The sequence below is a fragment of the Protomyctophum bolini genome (genome assembly GCF_963924005.1).
Source record: "Protomyctophum bolini genome assembly, chromosome: 4".
Classification (NCBI taxonomy): Eukaryota; Metazoa; Chordata; class Actinopteri; order Myctophiformes; family Myctophidae; genus Protomyctophum; species Protomyctophum bolini.
The window spans coordinates 35,801,178-35,824,166 of record NC_137865.1 but is presented as its reverse complement, the minus strand read 5'-3'; the positions used below and the strand labels follow the sequence as shown (position 1 = coordinate 35,824,166).

The window sequence follows — 22,989 nt, the reverse complement described above, 5'->3', positions numbered from 1 at the left end:
TTCTGGCGATTTGGGCGATTTTGGGGACGGCAACACATAATCGGAAAATCGATTAATCGGCGGCATCCCTAGCGCAGTTGAGACCTGGAAGTTGTACATGCTTAATTTGTAAAACGTAGCTTGTGGATTGTCTATTTAGATTTTTTGTAAAGCCATTTTGCAATAGTGGTGCTGCAGCCAGAGCCTATGGCTATGTGGGGGTCCTACTTGGTATGGAAATGTTTGGGAATCACTGCCTTAGGTTATGGAGCAGCTTATCTCTAATCCTTGTTGAAAGGACAAGGCAATTCAGGATTTCGAATATAGGTCTTATCCCAGATAGTGCATCTGTCTATTTGAAAACCAATAAGGAAAATTGCTATCCAACATGGTTTGGCAGTTTAATCCCAAGAAATCCACTGACATAACCATAGAAAAGTGATTTAGAAAGAAAACACCCAATGTCTTATTACATTCTCTACCCTTTATATTACGTGAAATGACCTCCAGAACTAATAACAAGAGCAATATTTAGAAATCACACAAGACACAAATGTTGGACAACTACCATTTTAATAAATAGCTAAATAAAAATACACTTCAGCAGAAGTAAAAACTCAACTGGAAAGAAATCCAGAAATAAAGGTGGCCAAAGCTATTCAAGAATTTCCCTTTTTCAAAAAGTATACAATCCATATCAGCTTTTACATTATTAACATATCACATATTTGCTGAAAAATAATCAAACCCTCAAACATGTCAACCATTGCTATATTTACTGGCAAACTGGTAAATAGTAATACTCGGTGAACAAGACTTGTTTTCTCCTGGCGTGTCCTTGAGCAAGACACCGAACACTTAGTTACTGTACTGTAGGTGGCGCCACTGCTTCTAATACGAGGGGTCGAATGCTTAGGACTCATTTCCCCTTGGGGAACAAAAATACAAATAACAAAAAAAAGTGCAGTTTATTCCCAGTTGTCAGTAACTAAAGGAAAAAATCACACTTGATGTCAACGTGGCGACGTCACGGACATTCCGTTCTCAAACGGACAGGCTGACACACAAAGCTGTGCATTGGAGCGGCTACGCCGCTAGAAAAGAAAAAAAGTTAAAGCTCAAAAGAGCGTTGCAGTCCCGCCCCCTTTCAGAACGACGAGGGCACCAGAAGAGAATTCCACATTCATTTTTCCCATAGACGTTTTTTAAAGTATTTCTTTAAAGACCTGTAAGCGTCGGACAAAGCCAACAGCGGAGTTGACAAATCATGACAATATGATTAGAAAGAAGAAAACAACAAAAGTGTTGTACCCTGCCCTGTTATTCTTCTTTTTAAATTATTTGTTTGGGCCAAAACATTTTTATTGTCATGATTTGTCAACTCGGCTGTTGGCTTTGTCCGAGGCTTACAGGTATTTAAATAAATAGGTTTTGAAACGTCTATGGAAACATGAATGGAAAATTGCCCTCGCAGGGGGTGGGACTGCCACATAAATAAATTGTCTATATGATGGTGGTGTATGCTTATAGTGTGGTTCACCAAACTGTTTTTTACCCTGAATAATAAGTCTCTTGCTTCATAGTCATTGAAAGTCCTTGAAACGGCAAATAGATGTAATCTGTTTCGAAGTGATTCGATCACATTGCTGTCTAGATAACGCTGTGCACTGTGTGTGCGTGTTGATCTTAAAACGAGGCGTGGTCTAGCGATATCAGAGAGCAAAGCTATCTACCCCAAAGATTTAGTGCTGCAACATAAGACCAGCTTTGAGCTCGTCTAGTTTTTGGCACCCGGCCTATTGACAGCAGCGTGGGTGATTGTTTTCACAGCAATCAACAATTTGTCCTTGCCATCAAAATCCATTCAATCTGAACACAACACTTCAACATTCAGCAATTGATTGTTCCCCAAACACATTAGGCCTAATCAGAATTAAATCAAAACAAGTTTGCGCTGTTGTGCATCTCCAAAGAAAGACGATCTTGTATGAGGAGAAAATGAGAGAAAAATAAATGCATTTCTATTTTATTCTTGGTCCTAAGAATGTTGTTGATCCATAGCCGCCGTTAGAGGTGTGCATCAGCACTGCCCTCACAACTCTATTCATTCCATTACCATTTACCAGGTAACAATTCCATTCTACGATGCATCACACTTTTCTATATTGCTGCACAACATGGCACATTTTTGTTATCAGTCAAACTCAATACAAGCAGTTTCATAGTTTACTATGAAAACCTGCATCTCACATCAGTTGGTCACGCCTCATGACATCACGCCTCCATACGTGGTCACGCCTCGTGACATCACGCCTCGTGACACGTCACTTCACCATATATGGCCGTCTCCATATATGAAGATCACGACACTGACCTCATCAAACCCTGGATAGCCATACATGGAGAAGACTGGATCATCACCTAGATCTGCATATATGGAGCCGGCCCGGCAACTCTACATCTGACCTCAAACCTCAAACCCTTAGATCTCCATATATAGAGCTGACCTGTTCCGACATTCCATGTTGGTCTGACCTCCCATGCCAAAGCGCCAGTGCTCGCCCAGCAGTCTGCCGTCACCCAGGCTGATGCGTGCACCCGGCCTCGCCCTCAGGGAGTATTACTGGTATTGTATAATATTATATACAGTATTATAATATATATATATCGATTATGTCACATTGCTGCATTGCAGCATGGCTGAATTGCGACACGTTGCTGAATGGATTATTTTGACACCCCTAGCCGCCGTCCTGACATTCATCTGTCTCTGTAGCTACAACTAGTAGACACGTCCTCTTTTTGTCAACAAATATCTGCAATTCAAATTTCCTGTATTCCGCAAATTGTGACTGTTAATTGTGTTTGCATTACCAGTTAATCAATTTTGCTGCTAAAACATGCCACCGTTTCTCAGCCTCATTAATCCATCTACTGTATGCCACACCCAATTCAGAACCGATTTACTATAATTAAAAGTTCTCTGTAATCAGCAAAGCGTGGCGTTAATTCGATGTATCAAATGCGAGTTTATTTCCAGTCTCCTCACTGGCAGGTGAGACAGGAGTATAGGATACAACAGCAGTGATAACACACAGACATGTACCGGTATGTGGGGAGGAATCAATTGGGGCTAAGAAGCAAAACATACAAAGAAGCCTTCTTTCTGGATAAAAACCTCCCATGCATGCCTTAATTCTATTTTGAATGAATGGATTCAAGATGGTTGGCTTACTAGTGCTATACTGCTTAAAAATATTATTATTTTATAAAAAATACCCAGAATTTCCAGCTTATGTTATTAACATGACTAAATCCTCATTTACAGGTTCAACGTCAACAGTGCGAGGCAACACATGTGCATTTCCTGAATTCGGAGCTTTACGTGAATGCTATTGTGTAGAGAGTATATAAGCAAAAAAGCAGCATGAGTCTTTTGTAAAGCCATTCCCCACAAGCCTGGGTTCCAGCCTGCTTCGCTGTGTTCCGTGTTTCATTTTGTCACTTCGCTATTCTGGACAGGGTCCTATCTCCAAGGTAGGCGGGACATGTAAACGGGTGAAATCGTGGTATTGTGAAATCCGCAGTCGAAAAATGATGATGATGATCAGCAACATGGCTACATAACAGGAGGTGACGTTATGAAATCGAGTCAAACAGGAGGCTGGTCAGACCGAGTAGCGAAGAAACAAAACAAAGGCTAATTGTATTACAACGTTGTAGCTTGTGTAGCACTGAATGCATGTCAAGTACAAATCTAGCATCTAGTCACATTTAAGGTCTATGTCCAATAAAAGTCTGGCCTGTATTTGAAAATATAGGCCATAAGAGAAGATTTTTTTTGCTCTAGCAGTGATTTTCCCCCCGGTCCCCACTATGGGCCCTCTTACTCAGAGTCTCTGCTCAGGCCTCTGGTGTCCTGTGGGGCTGGGGGCTGTGGGCAGGCCTCTGCTCAGGCCAGAAGGGCGACTCGTGCTGCAAGGGGGTGCGGCGAGGGAAGAAGGTGTGCTGGAAGTCATAGTTGAGCAGGCAGCTGATGGAGGGCATGTAGATGTCAGCGAAGCGCGACAGGCGGCGCGAGAAGTAGGTGGGGTTGTGGTACGTCCGGAAGAGGCTTCCAAATTGCTCGTTGAAGATGTCCTTGGTCTGGGACCTGTCAATAAATTATGAACCTTTATTGAAAGGATATCCCCTTGAGATGTATACCATGTCTTTTTCGAGGGAGGGGGTCCAACAGAAAACAGCAAATACACTAGACAAAATAATGCAACAAATACATCCATGCAATCAGCGCCGGGATTCCTTCAAAATAGGAGCTCTGGGGTGCCGGAAAGACATGGCCGCTTTTACTCTGAAACCCACCCCCTGGAAACAATCCGGGGAAAAAACTGAGAAATAGTTTGCTTTACTTTGCTAGCTTACATTGCTATCGTTTTAATTTATACGATATATGATCCAAAAAGCGTTCATATTTTGAACGAGAGGCAGATGAAGAGCAGAAATGAAGCGCTAGTATATCCATCAGATCAAAACCACGGAGAGCACCCTGGATTAGGAGAGACGAGGCATTCTTTCTGCTATGCTAACAGCTAAGTCAACAGGAAGCTAATATGGCCGTAGAGCGCGAAGGACGGTGGCAGAGTGTCCGACTGAAAAATTCAGAATATTCTCCCCTCGCCTGATATCATTGAGGATGCACCCATAGAATCCACCCCACCTAATCACCCATAGAATCCACCCCACCTAATCTCCACCCCACCTAATCACCCATAGAATCCACCCCACCTAATCTCCACCCCACCTAATCACCCATAGAATCCACCCCACCTAATCACCCATAGAATCCACCCCACCTAATTACCCATAGAATCCACCCCACCTAATCACCCATAGAATCCACCCCACCTAATCTCCACCCCACCTAATTACCCATAGAATCCACCCCACCTAATCACCCATAGAATCCACCCCACCTAATCTCCACCCCACCTAATCACCCATAGAATCCACCCCACCTAATCTCCACCCCACCTAATCACCCATAGAATCCACCCCACCTAATAACCCATAGAATCCACCCCACCTAATTACCCATAGAATCCACCCCACCTAATCACCCATAGAATCCACCCCACCGTATCTACACCCCACCTAATCACCCATAGAATCCACCCCACCTAATCACCCATAGAATCCACCCCACCTAATCACCCATAGAATCCACCCCGCCTAATCACCCATAGAATCCACCCCACCGTATCTCCACCCCACCTAATCACCCTTAGAATAAGAGACTCCAACCCCACCTAATCACACATAGAATAAGAGACTTCATGCATCAATGTATTCATATAAATATATAAAGATGAACCAAAAAACAGACTACAGACCGTTACATACGCAGATATGGTATCATGCATTATACAACATTCTTAAATGAATACACAAATATGAACGTGCACATGCAGCATGGATGTTAAATTACAAGGTATTCACAGGCTTGTTTATAAGAGACAGAGGGAACAATCAGAGGCATATTAGAAGCAGGGTATTTGAAGATGAGTAAGGATAGACGATTTAAAGATATTGAAGGAGTTAATGGATCCAATGGCCCCTACACACTGTAGGAGTTTTAAAGTTGTCGGCGAGTCATCAGATCGCTTTTTAAATCGACTGTCATTATATCTGTGTGGCTTTCACACTAAACGATTGATAGCCGACTAGGCATCACACAGTGCAAGAGTTCACCACGATGCGATCCAGACCCGATACATATAGGCTACATCATTTGTTTTGCACGTGCAGGATGCCGTGCACACCACACACACACAGGAATAGCCAGGCTACACAGGGCAAAATGTTTGTGATAGCGTATAGCCTACGTGTGCGACAAATCTTGATTTTCATGCACACACATGCACACACACACACACACACACACACACACACGCACACACACGCACACACACACACACACACACACACACGGTCCAAACTTTGCTCTGCACTGTTTATTACGATGCGATCTTATCAACATTATTCAAGTGAAATGCCTTGGTTTTGACTATTTAACAGCAACATTGGGCTAATATACAGTAGCTACCAATATGTACGACACAGGGATTTACCCAAGGAATAAAGGTTATATATATATTATCATCTATCAATACAGTCGACAGACAGACAGAACAGCTGTCCTGTGCTCTCATTGGCTGTATAATATGGCCTTCTCGGGATGCGGTCGCAACCCATTTCATACTCTAGGATGTCCAGTCGGCGAGAGAGCCACATTTCAAACCTGCTAGATATTCAGAAACGGTCAGGAAGGCATCGGCAAGCGTTTTTATCGGTGCTATATCTGCTCGCAGAGCCTTTCACACACAGCGAGCAAAACCTCGGTGACCAAAGCCTGATCTTGCGTCAGATCGGGAGTTTTGTCAGCGAGCGCCAAAAAATGCTCCCAGACAGCATAATCGGAGCAAATATCGTGCAGTGTGTACGAGCCATAAGGGAACTGGGAAGATTGTTCCAATCGTCAGGAGCTTTGTAATTGACACAGCACGTCGGCAAACTTCTTTTCTGACATTGGTGGTGGGGACAATGAGGTAAGGATAATCTGTATGCCTAAGGTCATATGGTGAGCTGAAGGGATTCACATATTGTTTTAGATATTCAGGGTAGTTAAAGTAAATGCATTTCAAGATAAATAGCACAGTATTTAAGTGGTACCAGTTAAGAGACTCATATACATAACACAGTGGTGGGTAATATAAGGACACCTCAGTATACATCTGCAAAGATTGTTAAGAGGATAGAGGTTTGTTTCAGAAGTATTTTGATAAACAATGTCAGCATAGTCTAATGGGAGGATTCATTGTGAAATCTTTTTCTGACCTTAAGGGTGAAACAGTTAATGGATCGATAGTACTTTCAGGCTGAAATTTACTTTCTGGACAACAGAGGTAATATGAGACTTGAATGAGAGTTGAGGGTCGAGCCAGAGGCCGTGATATTTTAATTCATCCACCTTTTCCATTTGTGTTTCATCAGCAAATGTAATAGATAAAGGTAAAGGAAAAAAACATGCTAAAGAACTTTTTCAATATCGGCTTGTTGAGGTAAAACCATCTTTGAACTGCATCAAAGGCAGCCTGTAGTGTACACTGAATTAGGGAAATAACAGATTTTGAGGAATAGATGACTGTGTCATCGACATATAATAGAATGTGGCAGTCAGAACAAATTGTGGAGAGGTCATTAATAACAATGGAGAACAGCAGAGGACCCAGGGAAGGACCCTGTACACCTTTCTCCATAATCATAAATTCAGATCGGTTCCCCTGATACGACTCGAGACTCACTGACGTCTAAGGTGGAGACATGAGTTAAACCAGAGAACGGACTCTCTTGAGAGACCAATGGAATGCAGTTTGTCGAGAAGTAGGTAATGGTCTACCAAAACTAATGTTGTTTCTACATTGGCAGCAGCCTACCAAGTCTAATTCCTTGTATGTGTTGTGGACAACTAACTCTGCAATATGTTGTGGCGGACAAACAAATGTAAAATGTTCTTTACCTCATGGTCTCTCTCTCTTTGATCCACTCCTTGACAACAGCTCGGGAAGACGGATCCCTGTGGACCTGTTTCACAACAGAAGTGGAACAGAGAAGATGAGCGGCTCGAAGCACACACTTCATAAGTGAACATTCATTCATTAATTTCCATGTTTCTGCCCTGAGGCCATCTAGCTAATTCTTTATGTATAATAAATTAGTGTTCACCCATTTGGTGAAAACAGCAGGTCGGCTATAACAAAGAGATTCAGGGAATAGTTCAAGTAGTCGATCTACAAGCTCACAACATGTTGATGTAGATCGGCTAGTTGAACAATTTTAATATGTTTTTCAAAATAGTAAAAAAGGCAAAGAAGTTCAGGTATAAAGGGTTTAGCACTGACGAAAATAGGGCCCTTGGTGTTAAGGGAAAAATGTACCCCTAGGGTACACTAGTAAACTTTTTTTTTTCCTTTTCCTTTTCCTGTTTGCTTGGTTGCTCTATGGAATTGACATCCTATAAAATCTGTCAACCATGTTGGCTAATATTATTAATTGTATATACCGGTAGGTAAGTATTTATACTGCAATCATGTTATTTGTGAATTATATACAGTAGATTCATATTTTGTTCATATTTCTTATTGTGATATACATAGGTATAGGCCTAATATAGTCAGTCCCTTTGGGCTTCTTGTCTGCTCCTGGCACTTTTGTTTTTATCTTTGATGTACAGTTTGTTTCAGTTTTTTGTTTTTTACATCGTGCTAAATAAATCAAATCAAATATAGGGTGTAAGTGGTTAAGCATGATCTGAAAAAAGTGCGTTCTTGCCGATTGATTGTGATCTGACCTGCATGTGTTCGATGAGTCCGGTCAGCGCCTGCAGCCAGGTCATCATGTGGACGTATTGCTGCGTGTTCATGATCTTTATCTCCTTCCTCAGCTCGGGGATGATGGCGCCCGTCCTCCAGCCGTGCTTCAGAGTGAGATCCTGCATGCAGAGAGAGGACACCCGTCATACCCAATAAGAGGACACAGACGCAGAGAGGACACAGATGCAGAGGACACAGACGCAGAGAGGACACCCAATGAGAGGACACAGACGCAGAGAGGACACCCGTCATACCCAATGAGAGGACACAGACGCAGAGAGGACACCCGTCATACCCAATGAGAGGACACAGATGCAGAGGACACAGATGCAGAGGACACAGACGCAGAGAGGACACCCAATGAGAGGACACAGACGCAGAGAGGACACCCGTCATACCCAATGAGAGGACACAGACGCAGAGAGGACACCCGTCATACCCAATGAGAGGACACAGATGCAGAGGACACAGACGCAGAGAGGACACCCAATGAGAGGACACAGACGCAGAGAGGACACCCAATGAGAGGACACAGACGCAGAGAGGACACCCATCATACCCAATGAGAGGACACAGATGCAGAGAGGACACCCAATGAGGACACAGACGCAGAGAGGACACACCCGTCATACCCAATGAGAGGACACAGACGCAGAGAGGACACCCAATGAGGACACAGACGCAGAGAGGACACCCAATGAGAGGACACAGACGCAGAGAGGACACCCGTCATACCCTATGAGGCCAGTAGGCCACAGACTCCTCCTCCTCCTCCTCAAACAACTCGATAATGTTCTCATGTTAGTTTGTTACTTATTTTCTGAGCCATGCAAATAAACAACAACCCGCACTGACCGGAGACGGAGAGGTTCATGTGCCCCGCGCGTAAAGCTTAACCAGAAACAGGACAGTCATTGTGTCAGCACGGATGTAGCCTCGGAAACCCAGACGTTTTATTTCCAGCATGGAGATGAGGGGGATATCGTTTGGGGATAAAGTTTGTGCGCTTCTATCTGTTACTTCTCTGACACAGCGCAGTTCAAACTTCAAATTCAGCCAGTCAATAGTGGGACACCGCGCGCTGAGAGCCACATATACAGCTGCAGTTGGTTTTTAATTAAGAATTAATTCTGAATGCAATGCAAACTAATAGGCGAGTGTGCTCCGGTGCATATATGCAAAGGGAAAGAATGACTTCTGTCCGTGACAATAATCAATGCTACAGTTTGAATTCTGTACACACGCACACATAGAGCAAAAAATATGATATGGGGAAAACATTTATTTATTTTCGACTTCTCCTAATCTGAATCGACTTGTGTTAATGCTATCGATAAATCGATTTTTTTGTGAATGCCCTAGTGTCTACTTACAGCCAGGTCACTGTAGATGTGATCTCCAAAATAGAGCACCTTGGACCCCCTCCACCCTGTCAGCCTCAGGAACTCATACAGGTTTCCCTGAATCAGAGATACAAGCAACAAACAAATAAACAGACCAAAAGAGGGTGATTAGGGATGCACCAATGTATCAGACGATATTTGCCGCCATCGGTCAATATCGGTTATTGACATTAACCAATGGCAGTATAGCCGATATTTAAATGTTGTTGATAAGCATACATTTTGCGTTGGTTATCTGTAGCCTATACCAATTTGTAGTTTCTAAAAATGTATTTCCTGTATTGAAGATGAATTTGTTTCTCTGGCACAAAAGGGGGAAATGAAAACAACAAAAACTAAATAAACATAGCCGTATCAGTATCGACTATCGGCTGAATTGTGATCGGTAATGAATTTCCATTAAACTCTAATCTCTCTGGATGTCTGGAAGGACCAGAACTCAACAGGGGGGCGTGCGTGTGTGTGTGTGTGTGTGTGTGTGTGTGTGTGTGTGTGTGTGTGTGTGTGTCTGCACCTGCTTATAGATCTGTCCTTTCTCCAATTTGTGAATACGGTCCCAAAGCAGCACCCCTTTGGATGTCACTCGTCTGAAAGGTCTACAAACATAAAACATGATCATCAGGTATTGTTATAATATAAAGAGGAATAACTTTTTCCAAAAGGTGTACAGTATTTGTTAAAATCATGCTTTTATTTGGACACCCCCACCAGTTCATTAAGTTTGCCTGGTGGGTGGTGATCCACCTGAACTGAAGCCGCACCCACAGCTGTAGTTGTATGATAAAGGGGGAGGGGTTAGGGGAGGGCTGATAGTGTGATGTCACTATATTACTGTCAAGGGTTCAGCCTCCAGGAAGAAACCATAAATACAAAGTTAATACACCATTGCACATAAAAACGACTCCAGGCTGTCTAATGAACTACTGAAATACAAAAATTGTGGCACTCCATCTTTAACCCATTCTGACCGGGCACCCATTTTGGTGTTAGCATCATGTCATGCTTTAGCTATTGAAAAATAGCAGATCTACAAGCTCATAGCGCGCCACCGAGTGGCGCGCTACAAGCTTGTAGGTCTGCTATTTTTGAAAAATCGAAGAACGACTGACATTTTCAGAATCTGATCTCAGGTCAGAATGGCTTAATCAGACCAGTGTGTGTCCAGTGGAAACCTCGTACGAATCTGATCTCAGGTCAGAATGGGTTAAAGGAGCATTCAGTGATTTGGGTGATTTGGAGGAAAAAAAACCCGGTCCGCCCCGGTAACAAGATGTGCACATGCACGTACTACAGTGGGGGGACACGTGCCAACAGCACGCACACCAAGGTCCGCCCCCGCTCGATCATGATTGGCGGAAGGCCCCTCTCTATCCTGATTGAATGAAGGCTGGGCCACCTAGCCAAAAACGAAACCTACGGTTTTTTTACCCCAGGGGTTAACTGGGGACAGGGAGGAACTCCTTATATGGTCAGCACACTCTATAGTAGGGAGGATTATCACAAGAAAACAAAAAAGAGGTGATATTTGAATTAGGTGAAATCACTGAATATACATTTAACAAAGTGCTATTGCTTTCCCTATACCGATTGGTACCCACAAGGCAGTGGGGTAACAATGACAATTAATTGCAAACAAGCCTATAACACGAAAGCTTACTCAAATAGGTCACACGCACGCACGCGAGTGGTTGAGTGTTCTCAAGCACAATGAATATAATGTTCAATGTATATATAATTTTACTCTCACTAGAGACTCTGGGCCCTATTTTTTGCCTTTTTTTGCCTTTTTTCTTTTTTACTATTTTGAAAAACATTAAAAAGAATTGCTCAACTAAGCCGATCTACATCAACACATTGTGAGCTTATAGATCGAACTATTCAAAAATGATGAAAAATAAGTTTAGGGATAGGGGTTTAGCATAGACGAAAAATAGAGCCCTCTCTCTCTTGATACTCAGGTGAGTTGAGAAAGGACAGTGGCTGAGACAATTGCCCTCTGCTGCCCCCTAGTGTATTAAATCACAAACACGCACGTAACTTTGTATACACGCACTCATGCACGCACGCTGTACTCACTTTCTCCTGTCGTTGAAGAAACCAGGTTTGTCAGCCTGCACAATAACCACATCAAACAGGTCCCTCCAGTCTTTCCCTACGATGTAGCTCATTCCCCGGTTCCTGCATGGGGAAAACAAACAACAGCTCAGCATCAGGAATATCTGCACAATTGTCATGAGGGTCACATGTTCTGTGTTGCATCAGGTCAATCGATAGTGCAGTGTAGTAGTGGTCAGTGATATCAATCAATATCAAACTATTGTAATTAAGTACAATAAGATGAAAATGAAACTGCTCGACTGGCAACAATTTCCCACGGTTTTTTGCAGTTATTTTCCATGATGTGGGACACGAAAGTAAAAAGCTCTTCCAGCAAACTTGGTACACCCACCAATTCAATATATCAAGTAGTTTCGCTGCTTGCATTAGGACACAAAGTGGTCTGTTACAAATATTAGCCTTTACGGTTCCTGGTTTTCGCAGCTTTGATTCCAGGCCAAGCCAGCAATGTGTCACTGTGTCCCTGAGCTTGCTCTCCCGAACTTCTTGGAATGGCTGCGCCGTAGGCTGGGTAAATGCAGAGGACCAATTGCACGTATGTGTGTGTGCATATGTATATAGTGACAAAAAACACTGCAATAAGTGGAGATAAATATTTGAAATATTAGTTGTTTTATTATTACTGCACCTATCAAATGTGAACAAATTTGACTGAGGGACTGCCATTGGATTTTTTTGAATTTTCGTTTTTCATGTCATGAAAGCAGGGAATCATAGCTTCAAATTGACATATTAGTTGTTCAGTTTGAACCACCAGTTTTGGAGATATGTCTTATAGAGTAATGTTTTGCAGTAAACAGCGAGTTGAGAAAACAGGCTTGAAAGGTTCACTTATGTGGTCTCTAACATTACACCTAGCTACATGTTTAAGCATTTATTTCATATTTACATGTCGATTTCAGCTGACACTTATTTCAGACATGCTCTAGTATGTGAAGAGTCCGCCTGTGCTAAAAGCATTGATTTGTTTTTGGCTTTTGTATTGATGGTTACAGTGACAGGAGAGAGAGAAGGGGAGAGACATGCAGCAAAGGTCGCCTGACAGCGATACGCTGTCAGGCCAGAGCCTATATGTGGCATGCGCCTGGACCACTAGGACCATGCTAAATTGTAAATGGCTGGTGTTAGGGATTTGCCAATTTAGGGTTAGGGGCCGGGCCATGGTTGGGGTTAGGGATTTACAATTTTGGGTTAGGGCCATGGTTGAAGTTAAAGGTTGCCAATTCTACCGGAGGAGTCAGCATTTACAAGCCTCAAGCCAAGGACGTGGGAAAAAAGTCCCACTTCACGTCTTCTCGCCATTTCAAAGGGAGTGAATAGCATTGATTTAAACGGTGATGGAGATGTGTTGATTACTTGATTTCTCATGCTGTGGACTCTGTGGAGACAGAGGAAGACAATTCAAAGGAATTGCACTTAAAGCCAAGTAAAACCATCAAGGAATTACTGATCATGATTAATGGCCACGGCAGACTATACTATATCCAACTTGAAAACTTCTATGTCTTTAAGGGCTGAGTGGAATGAATCAACAGGTTCATGGGTGGTAGTGACTATGCACTTAGATTTACCATATTCTGAAAGGGAGAGAAAGGCTGCCTTGATTAGTCTGTTGTCAAGAACTTCTTGTTTCCATATAAATAGCCTCATTTTGACCACAACTTCCTTCCTACACTATACAAGACTGCCTAGAAGAGGGTGGGTGAACAGACTTGGACGACGGTGGATGTAACAAATCCTTGTCACAAACGGGTGTTCTTGTGTATGTCATGAGAAAGGTCACACCAGGGGGTGACCCGTGTGTGTGTGGGGGGGGAGGGGGGGGGGGGCAGTGTGCGTCAAGACATTTTCACTTAATTGGCTGGGGGTGTTCATATTATTCAGAAATGCAGGACCACACACTTCTAGTAAGTTGAATTCACCCAGTATGATCACTTCAGGTTCAACAAAGTGAGCGTGCAATGACATTGGTGCGACCCCACACTATGGTGATCATGTTTCCTTCGTTTTGAATAAACACAACTAAACAACTACAAAATGCTTTTAACATTTGTGTATTGCTTGCCATGAAGACTGAGACTGTAACCAAGGACACAAGTTGGATATCTTTTGATACTGTTTGAAACGCTCGTGCATGTGTTCCATAAAAAAGGGCCTTTCTGCTGTCAGCATAGTGTCAATGTCAATAGAGCCCCAATGTAAGTGATAGGCATGGCAACAGTAGTCTTAGTAATTTAAATATTAAGACTACTCGAAAGGCTCAAACGCAGCTTACCGGGGACTGTCAGACTGCTGAACACTGTCCAAATAAAATGCACTTTAGTTTTTCTTTTCGCTCTTTTTCAGATGTGACAAGATGGACTTACACAAAGTCAAATGGGCTGTTTGTGATGAGAAACATCTTTTTCCCAAATGCAGCCAGCTTGTTCAACACCGCCTGACTGTGTTCACCATAGCAGATGTATTTATCTGGAGAAAGGCAGAGAGAAAGATAAACAGGTAAAGAGACATGGCCTTGTGCAGACAATATGAATGATGAAAACAATAATACCAGCCTTGTTATTCCTTCTTGGCACATACATAAGATAATTTCATGTTTAATTCTACAGATTTGAAGACAATGACATTCAGGGGAATGCTCTGCATTTATTACCGATATCCGCCTCCACGGCTCTATACATGATGCCCTTTACGTGAACATCTCCGATGGCCTCCTGTGAGAGAGAGAGTGAAAAACAGACACAGTCGTCAGCCAGGGGAACGAAGACTTCATTGGAATACTAGCACTTTGTTCTGCAGGGAAAACACCTGAGTTTGCAAACACAAAGGAGTGCAAATTGTTCGTGCGACAGGAGGAGTAGCATCTCTGAATACAAATGCGAGTAGCAGACAAGAGAGACAGCCTCCATTGTTGTCCGGTCACTTTGTAGAGATGGGAGACGAAAAGTCTCTGATGGCTTGTCAGTAGTCAAGCCAAGAACAACAGTTTATCTATCGTTTAGCTGTAAACTGGAACGGACAGACGAGGTAGAATTTGGGTGGGTTGGGGCCTGGGGGGGGGAGGGGGGGAGACTACATGTGAGGAAGGGCTTTGATTGATTGATTGAAATATTTATTAACAGTTTGCAGAATTACAGTACATTTCAAGCACAAACTCAATACAAAGACAATTACCAATTACAATGTTTTAACCGATAACTTGAAAACAAGAATGAAACGCGTATCATTATCTGCCAGGTGAAATAAGCACTTTCCGCTGTGCATCTGTGCCCCCGTTTTAATTTATTTTTCTCCCCAATAATTTTTTGTTATTATTTTAACGTGTATGTTTCTGACGACCTCGCAGCTGTTGTTTGCGTTCGTTTCAGACATGCTTTTGTTGGTTCAATCACTGTGTTTTGTTCTGTAACTCCAGTTTGCTCATAACATTAGCCGCCGTAGAGTAATACTGCAGCGTTGCCAAAGGGCGTTGCAGAGTCTGGGTTAAAACTTCTGCATTATGACCTTTCAGGGCTTTCAGGCTTAGGCGGCGTTTCAGAGTATGGGTTCAGACTCGGGGCAGCCAATCATGACTAGGTCCTCAACGCCAACCCGAGCAAAAATAGTTGGAAAACTGGAAACCGGAAACAAACACAAAACGACACCACTCTTCAAAAGGGACAGCTTACAACGTGACGGGACGCACCACTTGACAACTTGTAGATCAGCGCAATAAGAGTCCCTCACGTGATTAGATGTACTGTAAATTAAGTAAATAGCCAACTCTCAGTCACATGTAATGACAATAAGTTAGGCTAATAAAACTTGAAATGGATATTATATAAGCCCTTTCTACTGAACAACAATGCCCACTCCCCTTTGCCGAGGTAAAGAGATGATGCTAGAATCTGCTTTTGTCCCTTCGGTCAGTCTTTCAGGGCAGTTAAGAGCTCATTTGGGCGTGTGTGTGTGTGTGTGTGTGTGTGTGTGTGTGTGTGTGTGTGTGTGTGTGTGTGTGTGTGTGACAAGTGTGAAAACATATTTTTTTATATTTTCTGACGTGCTACTTGGTGTAAAAACGCAGATCTCTGGGTTGGTTTACCCAGGGCCTGCCAACTGGAAGGCAATCATCAAAATCGTAACTTTCCGAGGAATGCCAACTAATCTTATAAAAGAAGAATTCAGAAAATGTCAATGACAGTTGATACAACCTCCAGTTTATTATTAACAACTCATTGTGCTACGGTACAAAGGCCACAGTGAACGGGGAGAGAGCTGCACACACACACACACACACACACACACAGAGTGAGAACAGAGGGCCCCCCCTCTCTCTGAAAAAACCAGAGCCAGCCAGGTGCTGGGAGGCTCTGAAGCAGGCCAGCCAGAGCTCTAAAATTAGACACCAGTTTTTTTTCCACACCTAAAATGTCACCGACTACATACAAGTATGCTCGGAGTCACAACAGTCCCCAACCTTAGAGTATATATGCATAGAGACGGCACCCGCAGGAAACCCTGAGGCGAAAGGGACATAGTGGCCGAATTTGGTATTGCACTTTGGACCCAAATCATGAACGCGCTGGTCCGTTGACTATCATTGCGCATGTTCATGATGACACGTGAACGCTGTTTCATACGTGAACGCACATGAACACGTGCAATGATAGTCAACGACCAGCGCGTTCACGATATGGGTCCAATCCTTCTTCGTCAAAACCTGTTTTGACATTGGTTGACAGTTACAGTTATACTGATTGATTGATTGATTGAATACTTTATTACAGTGGTTTTCAACCCTTTTCATATCAAGGCCCATTATTTATTATTTTATTTGAGCCACAGACCTCAACTTGCCTCTCAGACCTGGCCGAAACTTAGCATATTTTGTTATCGTTGGATAAGATTTTTGTCCACATTTCCATGCTGTATTGATGTGATACCATTAGGAGAGATAACAGGCAAACGTCAATCCTACCATGCTGCCATCGCAGCATTAAACAAACTGCCCCGCCGATAGGATGGTTTCTGTACACAGTGGGGAACTCATGTTTTTTATTTTTTTTATTGTCTTGGTGTAATGTTGTTTCTGTACTATGTGCTGCTTTTGTTGTTGAACAGACCTGTGAAAATGAATATCCTTCGGGACAATAAAGATTATTATTATTATTACCTGAGGGCTTATTTCTGTTGAGGTCTCGACTCTTTCACCTTGCCCAGTGTCATAATCGACTTTTTTTAGCTCCTATAGTTGGGATTTTAGTGCCTCACTTGCGAGTACCGTAACGTATTATTTAGAGAATGCTGTTTACAGCATTATTAAAGGCGTAGTGAAATTTTTCACACATTTAGACCATATCCGTGGTCATCATATGGGCATACCTAACACACGGAAATTCTCATTTCCACGCCTGGAAAATAGAACAGTGGCGTATCGGAGCGTCAGATTCGAGGCGTGAACGCCGCCGGTGTGGGATAGGTTCATTGAAAATAACGGAGGCGGCTGTTTTGATGCGCGGCGTTCGCAGACGGTGTGTGCTGGTCTTGTTACTCAACTTAATCATCACGCTAAAATATGTATCTGAAAACATTATAGGGTAGAAATAAGCCACATAACAGTAAACTGGTATAGCTGGCCAACTATCTGACTTGTAAACAAACACACACCATGCTGCTGCGTCCCTAGCTACCGCCCCATCGCTTGAAGGGATGCAACGCTCTGATTGGTTCAGAAACTTCAGCGTTTCATGTTGAAACCATCTGAAACTTCAAAATAAAATGATCACCATTTCCGTTTCCCTACACCTTTAAATGGTGGCTGGCTAGCTGCTGCCTCACAGGTACATTTGGGGGGGGAAATACTACCTTCCCAAATATAAAAATAAGCAGCCTGGAATTGATAATATAGTCAGAATGTTTGCTCTTCCATTCAGCAAAGAATTAACTAAGTATGTTTTTTCCCCGATGACCTTGGGATACATCACTGAGGATACATCCCAGGTGCATTTATGCAATGTTTTTTGTTATAGTTCTTCTATTTATAGTGACTCATAAGAATAGACTATGTGACAACCAGGTATAGTCTGGTGACCACCGGAGAGACGGGTGACAGCCGGAATGTAGACGTAGATGGCAACCGAGTGAGCAGTTTGGGTTAGCGCCCCAGCCTGTGTCCTCCGTGAGGAAGAAGCCCAACAAACCCTCTGTGAGGGCCATTCAAGCAGCAAGCGGAGCCCGCAGCACCACCTTCTCGCTCGGGTGGAGTCTGCGGAACCATTGCCCACCACTCCTGAATGAAGTGTCTGGTGCAACGCACAGGTCCTGGGCCTGGTGAGAGCAGGAGTGGACCTGGTGAGACGTAGGAGGGGCCAGGACAGGAGTCAACCCACGGAGCCTAGTCCTTCCATGCGCCAGAAGCGTACCTCCCAGCCCTGGCAGAGTTGCTCTGGAGTAGTTCCAACGGATTGTTTTGCCTTAGTGGGACTGATTATGGGTAGCTAGTAGCTACTGACGTAAATCGGGACTTGATCACCCGGGCTGGGTCGCCTGAGTGAGGGGTATGATGTTCGAGAGACCCGAAACCCCGATGACCTTGGGATACATCACTGAGGATACGTCCCAGGTGCATCCATGAAATGTTTTAATTTTGTTATTTCCCTGTTTGGATTTGACATGAGAAAGATGTTCTCATTTTCTAATTGTTGTCAGAATGAATACACTTTAGACTTTACTTGAACAACTGATTTTGATTTGTACGGGTGGTTCATACTTAGTTTTGCGCTGGTTGATAATTGCAGATCTGCTTCATTTTTATTTTAGACTACCGGTACTCATTTAGTTAGTTATAAAATATCCTTATTTAACGTCAGTGAAATTTGTGGCTCCGCACATCCCTACTTTGGAGGACTGAATTCCTGAATACCATAACCAAACATCTAACAGAATCAAGGTCCCCACAGAGATCGTTAAACAGAGTGGGAGAATATTTGCAATTAATACTGTACGGTACCTTCACATCTTTGTAGAGATGGACGGGCTCATAGTCAATGTTGTGTTTCATGAAGAAGTCATTGACGCATGACAGGAGGGTCATCTCAGGCAGGGAGAAGATGTCCATGTACTGCTTCATGGTGGAGCCATGGGAACTCTGCAGGAAAAGCAAAAAACACCACCATTCAAATGAAAAACAACATACTAGACATTGTATTACATAGTTTTATTTGCAAATGTGTGTATGTAACCGATACATCAGAGGGTCAAGATTTATTGGTACACTCTAAAGCTACTGTAAGTTTTGAGCACTGTGACTGTCCACACACTGCACGCAGTGGTTTTAGCCTGGTTTAAAAATGTTTCATGTGACATGAATTTGCACAATCCGTGCAGGGAAACGTGCCTTAATCCTGCAGTAATAATAATAATAATATTAGTAAAAGAACAATGGTAGTAATCTCAGTCACACTGTAGTAGTATGGAATGTATTGTGTGTGTATTGCCGTTTTACCTTCCCATAGAAATCACTCATATGCTCTAGAGGGACATGGCTGCCCTCATACATGGCAATAACCTCCTCGTCAGATACAGGATGGAGACCCCTGCAGAATAAGTGATTATATTTTTTACCGTGTCAGGAAAAAAGCATTCTCAATCTGTTCTATGCGTTGCCATGCATACCTGTACACCGTTCCCAATTGGATGTAGTGAAAGGCATCAATCTTCATCAGTAGAGCCTAGACAGAGCAAAGTCAGTGAATGGATTAATGGCTCCATTTTGTGATTGTGCGGAAGACCACCATCTGAAAGAGCTAGGCTCTTTCCAATGCTGGAACCATTTAAATGTCAATGTTTAACTTTTTGAGTGGCTTAAAAACAGACAATGGTGTAGATCTCACCTTCTGAACGTCATAGTGCAGGCCCCTGATAGCAAAATTTGGAATGTACTCGTAATCCCGGAGGCCCTCTGGGTACTAGATTAGAAATAAAAATACGTTATTGTGAGCGTCAACAAAACAAAAGAGATAATAAAATAATAAAATCCAGTAGAGAACCAGTGGAGAGAAACACAGCAAACATGTCATAGATTGAAATTTCCGTAATTTTCAGATTGAGGTTATAATATGTGTCCGGGTCTATGTGTATTGTGTAACATATAATGAGGTTAGTCTTACTGCATTATTATAATGCAGTTAGACTAACCTCATTATGTTACACATAAAAGAGGCTGTCGAACCAGGAGTGGGAGGGGGGGGGGGGATTGTGTTCTGTGCTTTGATAATTTGATTTTGTTTTCAACCCTTTTCATATCAAGGTCCATTATTTATTGTGGATTTGAGCCACAGACCATTTGACCTCTCAAGTTAAAGATCTATAAGGGTCCATTTGGTTACCAACTTAGCTGGGGACCACCTGGAACCGCCTCAAGGACCACTGGTTGAAAACCACCGATTTACAGTGCATTACTTGACGTCACACAGTTTCGCTAACAGGACTGATTCTGCCAGGATTGGAACATGGAGCCGTGAGACATGCGTGTTGTTGTGTTGTGTCAGAGAAGAAAATGGAACAGAAGAGAGAGAACACATAGCCCCACAGCAGCAGCACATACCCACCCATAATGCATACATACACACACACACACACACACACACACACACACACACACACACACACACACACACACACACACACACACACACACACAACACAATGCACACGGTCACAGCTACACCCGGTCACCCCACCACACAAACGCGTGTGTGTGTGTGTGTGTGTGTGTGTGTGTGTGTGTGTGTGTGTGTGTGTGTGTGTGTGTGTGTGTGTGAACGCACCCTTTTTTCTGTGATGAGGATGTCACGTGCGATGTTGAAGATCAGTGTGTGGAGTTGACTGGAGTAGAATGCCAGGGTGTAGTCATAGTCAAAGCCATAAATCTCAATGTCGTCCAGGTTCATCTCGTTGTTGGCAAAGATGGTGTCGGGGTTAACCGAATTCTTTGTTATGACTGGAATCAAATCTAGAAGGGAGGACAGGGAGTGGTTATGGTTATAGTGATGCACCATATTATCGGTACATCGCATGAATATTCTGTATCGAACTGATATAAAAATAATTCTGATATATTTCACCAATACCGGTATTTATTTTTTTATTATCGGATACCGATATAGGCCAAAATGTCAATATTGTGCATCTCTAGTTATTAACTTTTCTATTGCAGCTGCTGGTAACTGTTCAGCACTTTTCCACACAGGAGATAAACTCACAGTCTTGTGTCTAGTTCAACACCTGAAAGGGGTGTATACATTTTGCCTCTTGAATAGGAATTAAAGTGGGAGTTCCATAACTTCCATTTCAACTGTACCATAATCAACAGGTAGCCCCTATCGGAATTCGGAACCCTCGGTTACCTTTTCTGTATTTTAAAGGGGCTAATCAACAGTATTCCACAGGTCAAAATGATGATGATGACAATGATGGTTATTATTATGATTATTATATTATTTGTATTGTATTGTACATTTGTTTAACTACAAGTAGAGTTTACATGCAGTCATGTTTGAGGCAGTCAGAGATGACCCCTATAAGTCTAATATATTTCTGATACATTCTTTCTTACCTTCGGTTTCTTTTTTGGTCTGGTGGTAAACAGACCACAGCCAGTCGCTCATGTTTTGGCCACCTGAAGAGCTGTTGGTACAAAATGGCACTGTTGTGGTGTTGTTGGCACCATGCTGGGGTCGTGGTGCCAACACATGTCCCACTCCAAAGTCCCGTTTACACACTAGTCGAGTCCTGGGCTCTGATGATGGGTGTCTGAAGAAGAGCCTCCTCTGCTGTAGGACATTACAGACAACAGACAGCTTCTGCAGACACTTCGTATTTTTTAAGAGAGTGGAAAGGGACAGCGACATGAAGGGCGTCATGGCTCTCCTCCCGTTTGGGGTCGTCTAACCCCGTGTGTAGGTCGTGGTGGTGGGCTATATGATGATGCATGCGGTGGTCTACTATAGCTGTAAAATACCATAGGGTAAATATACACACACCGCCGTTAGCGAATATTGTGTTAGTGCCCCCCGGGCTCCAAACCATGCACGACGTCACTTCCCTGTTCTAAATAAAGTCCCATTGCCTGAACGGACAGCACTACTGTGAATGGATAGTTGGTTGTCACTGGCAACCGCAATTGTGGACAGTGATATTTACAATTGAAAATTTAACTAAAGTAAACTAACCTATAAAGTACTCTTTTGTAAGTTCAACTTAATATGAAATTGATACTTGATGTTGTTAATTCAAATTATAATAACTTCACTACTGTTAGTACCTTAGACTAGATGTTTATTGTTTAGTACTCACCAGCCATGTAATAGAAGAGTTCTACATACCGGTAATATAAGAAGGCTCTGGTACTCACAAAACACCCTTAATAATAATAATAATAATAATATAATGGAACGATCGTCCTTCATGACAGTCATGTTTCAGGGCTAAAAACAACCAGAAGTATTGAATTGTCGTTTTGTTTAGCAACGTGACGTGTACTGTAGGCCTATAGGACTGTAAATGATAGAACTCATCTACAATCTGAAAATTACAGAAATTGTTTATTTATTCTAGTCCCAATTAATGTGCCCATGCACTTTTGGCTTTTAATTCAGTTTAGTTTCACTTTATAGTTTATATAGCTATTATATAGTCTAATTTCATCAGGTAATTTTGGTTCCAGTTCATCCCTCAATATACTTATGCCTAACTAAAATGTCATGCCAAAATTGCCAAATACAGGATGACTGGTGGAATAAGTCTGGTCTGGTGACGCAAGGTTACAGAATGACTATAGCAATAGATAGATACACATGCGCACCTTATATATATTTTAGCTCACGCACATTTATATATTTTTTTATTTCATTCTCAGTGTGTAAATATGTTTTGGACCTAAAAAATAATTAGTTGTACAGTCTTGCAGCAAAGTCAATATCTGATGTTAGAAAGCACACATGGAAAAACCTTTACTTGTACTCTTTGTGGAAAAAGCTGTATGAGACCTTTCAGTTGTATACTTTTTGTAGCAAAAGCTT

The 22,989-nt window shown here is 42.6% G+C and overlaps 1 protein-coding gene across 2 annotated transcripts; it reads right to left on the bottom strand.

Moving 5' to 3' along the window:
* Positions 1-569: 569 nt before the first annotated feature.
* On the bottom strand, positions 570-21,959 carry nt5dc3 (5'-nucleotidase domain containing 3). Of its 2 annotated transcripts, none has more exons than XM_080761896.1 (14): positions 21,525-21,959; positions 20,737-20,921; positions 19,801-19,875; positions 19,583-19,638; positions 19,413-19,503; positions 18,918-19,055; positions 14,583-14,643; positions 14,296-14,398; positions 11,888-11,989; positions 10,326-10,407; positions 9,782-9,868; positions 8,387-8,527; positions 7,556-7,620; positions 570-4,132 (listed from the first exon to the last, which is right to left on the bottom strand). In XM_080761896.1, the coding sequence occupies exons 1-14, from the start codon at positions 21,829-21,831 to the stop codon at positions 3,883-3,885; spliced, it is 1,743 nt and encodes a 580-aa protein (XP_080618022.1). In that variant the 5' UTR covers positions 21,832-21,959; the 3' UTR covers positions 570-3,882. The 2 variants fall into 2 exon arrangements, with proteins under 2 accessions (XP_080618022.1, XP_080618023.1); XM_080761897.1 differs by having other exon boundaries at positions 8,387-8,512.
* Positions 21,960-22,989: the final 1,030 nt, after the last annotated feature.

Excerpts from the sequence above, each read along its gene's own strand:
- nt5dc3 (XM_080761896.1), bottom strand. The coding sequence starts at position 21,831 with ATGACGCCCTTCATGTCGCTGTCCCTTTCCACTCTCTTAAAAAATACG. Across the intron at positions 8,528-9,781 it reads ACATCTACAGTGACCTGGCT|GATCTCACTCTGAAGCACGG; the intron begins GTAAGTAGACAC and ends CTCTGCATGCAG. Across the intron at positions 4,133-7,555 it reads AAAGAGAGAGAGACCATGAG|GTCCCAGACCAAGGACATCT; the intron begins GTAAAGAACATT and ends ATTTATTGACAG.